The sequence below is a fragment of the Dipteris shenzhenensis genome, chromosome 24 (assembly GCF_047967505.1).
Source record: "Dipteris shenzhenensis isolate YYH24624 ecotype China chromosome 24, Dip_SZ_1.0, whole genome shotgun sequence".
Lineage (NCBI taxonomy): Eukaryota > Viridiplantae > Streptophyta > Polypodiopsida > Gleicheniales > Dipteridaceae > Dipteris > Dipteris shenzhenensis.
In genome coordinates this window covers 53,132,856-53,143,612 of record NC_141619.1, presented here as the reverse complement: position 1 = coordinate 53,143,612, position 10,757 = coordinate 53,132,856, and the positions used below count along the sequence as shown (strand labels likewise).

Below are 10,757 nucleotides of genomic sequence, written 5' to 3'. Positions count from 1 at the left end.
TAAATACAATCCTTCACATCCTTCGATGCACTACGAGAAATGCTAATAGGTAGTATGAACTGAACCCACGAGGAGGTGCTTGATTAGTTGCTTATAATTATTCACTCACAAATTTGAAAGGAAAAAGATATTATGCACATAAAATACTTACTTGGAGCATCTTGTGCCAATCATGAGATTTCAAGCCATATAATTGCTCTACACCTCTTTTCTTGCTCTTTGTAAAGGCTCCCTTCAAACACCTCATGCATCTAGTGGGAGTACGAATAGTAGTAATAGCGCACTTCATTGCCGCCATCTCTAGCTTTAATAACCTCCACGGCGCACGAGGTAAAAAAACACGCCCATTTGGTCTCTCTTGTGGCCAAGCTTCACGCATCCTCCCTGTGGTACGTAGATCCTCCCTTATGCCTACAGAATCTCGTGTCCCATTCAAATGCTCCCAAATGGTAGATGCCACATTCTTGAAAATATGCATGGGATCAAGCACGTGATTGATCTTGAGGTGGGACCAATATGGTAAACGATAAAAGATGGAGTATCTAAGCAAAAGCTAGTGTTAGCGGGCAATCTTTATTTCCAGCCAATATAGCACACAATAGTTACAAACCCTTACTACTGGCTCATGCCAAGTGGTGGAGTCGTCGTGAAACCATCCTAAATTCTCATCCAATCTCCTGCGATGAGTGATTGTGGGAGGACTTCATTCCAAGGGGCAACATATCCATGATGATCAGGTGGGAGAAATCGATGGTGATTCTCATAGATGACCTTATTCAATGTGTCTGCCCATGAGGCAACTAGCAAAGGACCACAAACAGGACATGCATGGTAACCCGATGTAGTGAGACCTGAACAATAGATGCAATTAAGAGTTGAAGGTGGGTTTAGGGTGCCACATCCTTTGCCTATTCATAATTAGAAGTGCAATGCTTACCTGAACACTCGCCATAGCCTGGGAAGTCATGCATCGTCCACATCAAGACTGCTTTGCAGTTGAAGTCTCGTGACGAGGGAGGCCTGCTCACATCATGCACCTCGATACCTCTCCAAAGTATCTCTAGCTCGTCAATCAAAGGCTCCAAATAAACATCAGGATTTTTGACTTTATGTTTCCCTGGAATTAGAAGGGACAGCATAACATGTCCTTTCTTAATAGCCATAGAGGGTGGAAGATTATAATTCACCAATATCACTAGCCATACACTATAAGAGGTGCTTTTGAGACCAAATGGGTTCACACCGTCCATACCCAATCCAAGTCTCAAGCTCATGTTGTGTCTCAAGACCCTGGTGCCATCAATAATTTAAATTACATTTGACCCTTATGATTCTTCTTGACATAAGCAAGAAGTGTGATGAAACATTTGGATCACTAAATTTAAAACTTGTTGCAATATAGGATGCATATCCTTTAGCAAAAAATTGGTTATATGCCCATGAGAAAGTACCCACGTATTTTGCTCTCTCAAATCCACATTCCAATCCTCATTACCAACATTAACTATATGTAAAGGAGATACACCCATTTGTACCGCGAAATACCATAATTCAATGACTAGAGAGGGCGGGTGAGAATCAACTGCAACAAAACAAGACTACGGAAGAGAAGAGGGCTCTTGAGGGTCAGAAACATCAATGCAAGAAGATATGGAAGTAGTGGAGTAACAAGGAACATCAAAAGGAGCCATTGGGGATATTTATCGCTGAGATTTAGGTATAAGGGTATCCAAAATGAAAGAGCATGGAATAGGTTTGACAAGGGAAATAAAGGATACACTATATGACAAAAGCTTTCCCTTATGCTCAGGATTCTCCAACTTATCAAAAGATATAGAGGAGGTAAAGTCTAAGGGAGAGGCAACATACCCTAGTTCATACTGTGAGGGTGAGGGGCAAAACCAAGTGAAGGACCAACATGCTTACACTTGTAACATACATTCGGGAAAGTGTAAGACAATATATGCAAAAAATGATGCACCAAACTATAAGCATAAAGGTATGGGCTATTCCATATCCCACAACATGCAAGTTGGAATATGCCTACTCAAAACCAAGAAATTTTGCTTAGGAAGATGCAGCATTCTAGTGACAAAATAGAGGAAATTGTTAGATATCAATGCTCCACTCTCGTGTAACTAGTGGGAACCAGCTAACTCTACTTGTAAGCCCCCCATATGAGGAGAAGGCATTTGAGTAACTCGGTTATCTGGTAGGTCCTGGTTTGGACACCAGATGGGGGCCATGTGTGGCCTAATGGCTGGATGGCTTCAGATAGAGTTGGCACACCACCAACTAGGCTACATGCAAGTGCGGGAAGGCATCCCTTGACTAACCACACTGAGGGTAGATGGAGCGTTTCCCGAGGCAGCCCACTCTCAGGTTGCGGGACCCATTTGGAGCCTCAGTTGATCCCGGATGGCTCTGGGCTGAATGGAGACCGTAGGTTAGTTGCTCTATTTTGTGCACCGGTTCTATCGTATGGTCGGTGGCCTATTTTGGGACCGAGTCGACCATTTTGGGCGGACTAAGTCGGTCACCCAATTGAGCCTAACTGACTATGACTGGTGGCTATATAAAAGCAAGCCCGTGAAGCCCATTTCATCACTGGCTACAACAACCCTGATTCCTTAGCATCCAGCCTCCGTCTTCCACTATTTCCAGCACGCCATGGAAGCATCTTTCACAGGAGCGCACGGTTGGGAGGCAGCGCCATCTATTGTATTAGTTCTATAGAAATCAAATTTTTTATTTTCCATACTATCTTGTTGTCTCTCTTGCGTACGAGATCCTATTATCTGTTGAGCACAGACGTATTATTATTTTATTACATGGTATTAGAGCCTCGGGGGGGGTCACTATGTATAAACCCTCTATATCACGTGCGTTCAAGGCCTATATTTAAAATCCCTTATCTGTAAATTTTTTCATTAATAAAATGTACCCCTTTTCTATACAAATCTGTAAATTTTTTCCAAAATTATTTTAAATAGTCCCTTATGTATATTTATTTCTGTAAATTTTAGGAATAGAAAATATCCTTCTGTCGAACTCACATGATAGGGTTACATATGATGAGTGACCCCCCCGAGATTAGAGCCTGGACTCTAGCAAGAAGATTTGGTAGTGTGTTTTCTGCTTGCGAGTAGATTGTGAGAGATGGCCCAGCCCACAAGACTGCGAATCCCACCGTTCGGCAAAAGCGGAAAGTTGGACGGCTCTAACTATCCACTCTGGAAGTTCAAGATGAAGACCATCCTAAGCGCATACGAGCTTTGGGACACTCTTACTGGGGTGGATGTGAGGCTGGTTGCGAGACTGGATCCAGCCAATGCAGGACAATAGATTACTACCAACTACGGATGAGATTCTTGCGTGGACAAGAAGAAATGCAGATGCGTTGTGTTCTATTGTCTGCAGTGTTAAGGATTCCAACATGGCATTAATTCAACATGTCACCACAGCGGAGGAGGCATGGACGGTCTTGAAAAATCAGTACGAGACCACGAATCAGATGCGGATTCAAAATCTGGAGACTCAACTCGCAAACGAGAAGTTGTCTCAGTCTGAAGTGGCAGAGAAGTTCATCACCAGGGTGAAGAATCTGCACGATCAAATGACTGCGATTGGCATCACCATCACCAGTGAGAATCTAGCACGAAGGTGCATACGGATTCTCCCACCAAAGTACAACAGTCTTGTTATGGCGTTGAATACATAGAAAAGAAATCCGCCCCTCAACTTTGAGGATTTTAGCGCGATGCTTTTGGAGGAGGAGATGCATCAAAAGATGAGGACTGGAGAAGATTCGGCTTTCGGGACCAGATCAAAGGAAGGTAAGGGTAAGGACTCTGGTAACCCATCTTCTTCTGATGATAAAAAGAGAAAGAAGAAGATCACGTGCTTCTATTGCAACAAGGCAGGGACAAGCAGAATGAGTGCCGAAAGAAGATTGCAGATGAGAAGAACGGAGTAAAGAAAGAGTCCAACAACAGTGCATAGGCAGTACCAGCAGAGCTATTCGTCGCAATTGAGGAGATTTGCACGGAGGTAGTTCAAGTACCTGCGGATGAACCGTGGATCATTGACAGTGGCGCATCGCGTCACATGACCAGTCAGAAGGATTGGTATACCTCTCTATAGCCGGTAGGGAATGGCATCCTGGTAGCAGTCGGCAATGATGCAAAATGTCCAGCAAAAGGAAAAGGTACGATTGCTCCCAAGTCAGATGGAGTTGTAAAATAGTTGTCCGATGTTCTTTATGTGCCAGATATCAAGAGGAACTTGTTGTCCATTTCCGTGATCACGGATCGAGACCTCAAAGTTCAATTCAATATAAGAATGGTGCACAGATTCTGGATCTTCAAGGGAGATGAACCCAAGTGTCTTGAAGAGGCACAGGGTGATGATAGGTGGATGGAGGCTATGTAGTCAGAGTATGGCTCCATAATGAAGAACAACACTTGGGACCTTGTGGAACAACCACCAAAATGCAAGGTAATCGGAACCAAGTGGGTGACAAGACCAAGTACAAGTCCAACGGCACATTGGATAAGTACAAGGCTCGACTCATGGCAAAAGGATTTGCACAGGTACATGGTTTTGATTATCAAGATAATTTTGCTCCCACAGCTCGACTAACCACAATTCATAGTGTTTTGGCTTTAGCTGCCTAGGGAAGTTGGCCTGTGTTTCAGATGGATGTGAAATCCACCTTTCTAAATGGAGATCTCAAGGAGGAGGTATACGTGGAACAACCACCAGGTTTTGAGATCCCCAGTTCAGAAGGTAAAGTCTACGAACTTAAGAAGGCACTTTACGGGCTAAAATAGGCCCCACGAGCGTGGTACCAGTGAATTGATGCCTACTTTCTACAAAACAGGTTCAGGAGAAGCCCATCTGATGCAAATTTGTATATCTTCAGAGAAGGAGGCAGGTGTATGATCATGGTCCTTTATGTGGACGACCTTGTCATAACAAGAAACCATGAAGAGAAGATCTCGTAGACGAAGCATTTGCTAGGAAGAGAGTTTGAAATGACAGACCTTGGACTGATGCATTTCTGTTTGGGGATTGAAGTTTGGCAGGAGCCGAAACAGATCTTCATTTCACAGCTGAAGTATGCTGGAGAGGTACTAAAGGCATTTGGCATGACTGAGTGCAAGACAGTTGATACCCCTATGGAGGTTGATGTGAAGATCTCGAATGAGGATTCATCACCACTGGTGGACGAATAAGCCCCGGGAGAACCATTAGAGGGCAGGGATGCGGGTGCTAAAATACATCAAAGGCACACTTAATTATGGCATCACCTATACCAAGGGCAACATCTTGACCGAATTCTATGACTCGGATTGGGCAGGAGACGTGGACAACAGGAGATCAGTGACAAGGTACTATTTCTCACTTGGATCTAGAGTTGTGTCATGGGTCAGCAAGAAGCAACCCACAGTTGCTCTTTCTTCTACCGAGGCCAAGTACAAATCTGCATGCTTTGCTTCTTGCGAGGCAGTGTGGTTGAGGAGGATTTTGGGGGACATGGGTGCAGTGCAAAACAAGCCTACGCAATTATCATGTGACAATCAAAGTTGCATGGCAATTGCAAAGAACCCAGTGTTCCATGCTCATACAAAACACATTGAGATTCAATATCACTTTGTATGCGAGCTCATTATGGATGGAGAGGTTGACTTGGTGTACTGTTCGACTATAGAGAATGCTGCGAACATCTTCACGAAGGCTCTTGGAAGAGACTTACTGGAGAGGCATCTTCATCGACTTGGCATTGGGCTGAAAAAGTAAGTTTACTTGCGGGTGGACATTGAGGGGGGGTGTTAGATATCAATGCTCCACTCTCGTGTAACTACACGGGAACCAGCTAACTCTACTTGTAAGCCCCCCATATGAGGAGAAGGCATTTGAGCAGCTTGTTTATCCGGTAGGTCCTAGTTTGGACACCAGATGGGGGCCATGTGTGGCCTGATGGCTGGACAGCTTCAAATAGAGTTGGCACACCACCAACTAGTCTACATGCAAGTGCGGGAAGGCATCCCTTGACTGACCGCACTGAGGGTAGATGGAGCATTTCTCGGGGCAGCCCACTCTCAGGTTGCGGGGCCCGTTTGGAGCCTCAGATGATCCCAGATGGCTCTAGGCCGAACGGAGACTGTAGGTTAGTTGCTCTATTTTGCACACCGGTTCTATCGTATGGTCGGTGGCCTATTTCGGGACCAACTCCCAGTCGATCATTTTGGGTGGACTGGGTTGGTCACCCAATTGAGCCTAACTGACTACGACTGGTGGCTATATAAGACCAAGCCCGTGAAGCCCATTTCATCACTGGCTATAGCAACCCTTATTCCTTAGCATCCAGCCTCCGTCTTCTACTATTTCCAGCACGCCATCAAAGCTTCTTTCACAGGAGCACACGGTTGGGAGGCAGCGCCATCTATTGTATCAGTTCTACAGTAATCAAATTTTTGATTCTCCATACTATCTTGTTTTCTCTCTTGCATATAAGATTCTGTTATCTATTGAGCACAGACGTTGTATTATTTTCTTACAGAAATATGCTCAGAGGGACAGGGGGGGAGGTCACTATATGTATAAACCCTATATATCACGTGTGCTTAAGGCCTATTTGTAAAACCTTTTATTTGTGCATTTGTCATGAATAACCTTTTTCTATTGAATCTATGAATACCCCCCTTTCTATGATAACCTTTTGTAAGTGAAAAATATGTAAAAAGAAGATTTGAAAAACTCCTTCTGTTGAACCCATGTGATACACTTACATATGTATTTATAAGTGACCCCCAAAGAAAAAATTTGGGAGAGAGGTACCAGCAAGGCCTCCAAAGTGACCCAGACTGGATAAATACACATAAGATTCTTAGTTGGGTTGAAAAGAGGATCCCAAGGCATAATATATGCAAAAATCCTTGCACCATGGACTCTTGCCATATTTACCAACATAATATCCACATCAGCAGAACGTGCATAGCAGAAAAGGAACACAAAGGAATAGATCGGGTCAACACCAACTTTTGCAAATGACCACGAGTGCAATGATAACGGATTAATGATGCGTCCCATGAAATAAACACAAATGCCATGTTGGTGCACTTGATAGATACTCTCAAAAAGAGACTATGGAGGGAGAGCTTGACATAGTAGCAACCCTAGATCTTGAGCCTACGAGATAGATTCCTCACATAGATGGCAAATAATATGTCACTGCAATGTTGATGAGGGAAATTTTGCAAAATTAGGCAACTTAACTACCTTATTAGGTTGAGAGCAATTTAAGAAAGTTAAGCCCATTAGAAGCTATCAAGATTAAAGTAGGCAGTGCTTTGAACAACTAAAAAATGAATGGATTTTGGGGGCCTAAAGGTACCAGAGATACTGTAGTAGACAAAAGGATAGACAAGATAACAAATTAAGGCTATAATGGAATGATAGAAGGCTGCAATGAAACGGTTTAAGTTTGTAATAGAACACTAGATGACTACAACAGAATAGTAAATGCCTACAATGGAATAGCATATAGCTGCATTAGCATAGTGGAGGGAACCTGCAGGTCTAAAGAAGCTATAGAATTAGCTTGTAAAGAAAATGTAGAGGGGTCCAACGCAAGTATATGCAAAAATGTAGGGGAACGCAAAGTTGACAACCATGAAGGAGTAATGACAATTTTTATCTTGAAGCTACACACACACACACACACACACACACACACACACGCACGCACGCATGCACGTGCATTCATGTTTATGGGCACACACATGCACGCACACGTGCACACACAAACATGACTACACACACACACACACACACACACACACACACACACACACATACACACGTGCACATGCACACATAATAGACACACCCACACACATAACTATAGCCTTGAGGACATAGTCTAAATAGTTTAATATCTAAAGCTGATACTACGCAAGTAAGTCACATAGAGTTTGTTGGCTGTAGCAATGTCAAATATCGACCCAAAAACTTTGGACATTGTACATAGATCAAGGAAGAGAAAAGATTCATAATTTTACAACTAAGGTCAAGGGATCATGAGTTTCTATATAAACACGTCTCATATGAGGAGATCTAAGGGGTGCTTACCAAGCATGTTTAAACAATAATGAAAAAGTCCACAAATGTCATAAAAATAAGAAAGAATAGACATTTTGAGAGCACATGGAGGCTAAAAATTATTAAGTCCATAGAAAAAATCAAAGAGAAAGTTATGATTTGAAATGACATAATCTTTTCCAGTAAGAGCACAATATGCAACCTTTTGTATGAACATTTTAAGATTGATAAATGCTTAAAAAGGGCCCGAATCATTCATAGACTTATGGGAATGTTGCCGCGAAACCAAAAATACTATTCCAAAAGGCATTTCACACAATACATGTGATTTTTATTTGTACACGAAATCATGCAATGTCCTACTAGGCTTCCAACGCATTAATCACTCCTCAGTTATTTTGAGAGCATTTAAATAGATATGTTGACGATAAATAGTAAGGACATGATTGGTGATACTTGCTTAAGGAATATTTGCTTTATATAGCTATACTCTAGCTATACTAACATGTATAAACTCATACCAAGTATCTCAAAAAAGAACTATCTCAACTCACTTAAGCTATCTCTCTTCATCAATTACCATTTAATCAACAAAGCAAGAGTATGTGAAGGTTTATGTGAAGCAAGTATTGACATTGTATTGGAGCTTCCTATGATTGCCATCTGCTTTCATGCGTATCTAACTAAGAAAGGCACTCTAATGCAAAAGTTAGTGTAAAAGCATCGACATTGCACACTAAGAACTCTTCCACGTTGACATGGAAAATGTATCTCGTTGAAAATTTACAGATTATGAGCTATATGACTTTACATGAAAAACCAAACCTTCTGAGCGACCTATAAATTCACAATCTCAGAGGAACGTTGGGAGGTTGCTGCTGCAAGCAAACCAATCTAAGAGGGTTGCTGCTGCAAGCAAACCGAAAGTTCCCGAACAAAGCATGCGCTTTATTCCGGCATGCAATTCTGTGTTTTAGGGTACCTCTTATACGGAATTTTACTTTTATGGCTGCTGCTTTGATCATCATAATTCCAAGATTTAAGCAGATAAAGCTCTAGTACCTGAAGAAAAACCTGCCGCCAGCAATTGTACTTCGATGTTCTTCTTATTGTATGCAGCTATTTGTTGCCTTCTAGGCGTATAGTTTATGAAATATGCCCTTTCAACGATCAGTATAATCAGTTGAAGCTTGGTATGGTAAGCGAGCTCGGACCTGCGACGGATTGTTGATGATCAGGTGGGAGCGCCGGACCTGCAGCCGCCGGTTGAGTCGGCCGCTTGCGCTTCTTTTTCTCATAAGCAATGCCTCGTGCCTTGGCTTGCATCTCTCGCACTTCTCGTAAGTAGAGGCGAACGGCCCGAGCGCCGAAAGGATTGGACTCGGGCTTTCCGCCGTGCTCTTCAAAGGCTGCACGCAAACGACCGATGAGCGCATCCAAACTTCCCCAAGCCTGGCGGAGTGGGCAAGCACATGGAGCGGGGGGGTGCGGATGACCAAAGAAAGGGCAACCCTGCGCATGCACCTTCGTCTTTCCAAACTGGTCTAAATACCGTAAAAATTCAAGTACATGAGCTCCACTGCATTTTCCGAGTGCCAGTGGTGGACGATGATTCCTGAGATACTGCCCAAACGTGTTCCAATCCCGCCGTTTCTGAGATTCGTAGCGACTAGGTGCAGCCATAGTAGCGGCGGCGGCAGCAGGCTCTTGATCTGCGGACATCATTTCCTGCCTGGCGGTATTGGTGTTGGAGGGCTGCATTGATGCGTTCATAAAAGTTCCGGCAGTGGCAAGCGATCCACCTGCGTCCAATCCCCCGTTCATGGGTGGATGCTGATAAACTATATGGAAGAAGAGCTTAAAACGGGCACGATTTCTCCTGAAGCGTTTCACAGTAGCAAGGACGTAGTACACATGATGAGAGGCGTCATATTGTCATGAGCTCAAGATGCAGGCAAGAGAGAGATCGGAAGTGTGAAAGACGGGTGGAAGAGTTAGGGCTTAGTAGCGCCGACGCATGGACTGTGAGCTGAGTTGATTTAAAGAAGGGGAGTGTGGCGTGAAGGCCATGGCAGGGGGGCGAGATCTGGTGAATGAGGGGGGAACGCTAGATCGTGTTGACAGGGGCGGCAGGGGGAGGGAGGAGAGAGAGGATGAGGATGATGGGTGATGGGTGGCAAAATGGAGGCCGTAGGGACGATGACTGTGTGTGTGTGTGTGTGTGTGTGTGTAGGATTTTGAGGAGGAGGAGGAGGAGGAGGTGATGAAGAGGTGCAGGGGGCAAAGCAAAGGAAAGGAGCTGTCGGTAGAAGAGAGAGGCGGCCGGCTGGCTGGGACTTGGACTGGGAGAGAGAGAGAGAGCTGAGAGGCTAGAGCTACTAGTTGTGTGTGGTGGTGGGACCCGTCCCCCATCTAGTCGCACTTGCATTGGTCAGGGGCCCCCGTGCCAGCAATTCTACCATGGTGGTTAGTCCAGTGGGCAGCAGCAGTCCTTACAAATTACGACCACCTTTCGCCCTCAACGTCACGTCGCCCAAAAGCACCCTGCCCCCCCCGCGCCACTTCACACTTCACATTGAATAAAGTGGCCACCTCTCGTCATACACGATCTGTCTACAGTCCATATCAAAGCTTCCTTCAAGAATTTTAGG

General features: G+C 44.1%; 1 protein-coding gene across 1 annotated transcript; it reads right to left on the bottom strand.

The window, feature by feature from the left end:
• Positions 1–8,835: 8,835 nt before the first annotated feature.
• LOC147886772 (protein LIGHT-DEPENDENT SHORT HYPOCOTYLS 5-like) lies at positions 8,836–10,417 on the bottom strand. Its single transcript, XM_087395465.1, has one exon. It carries the CDS (start codon positions 9,928–9,930, stop codon positions 9,286–9,288), a length of 645 nt encoding a protein of 214 aa, XP_087251591.1. The 5' UTR covers positions 9,931–10,417; the 3' UTR covers positions 8,836–9,285.
• Positions 10,418–10,757: the final 340 nt, after the last annotated feature.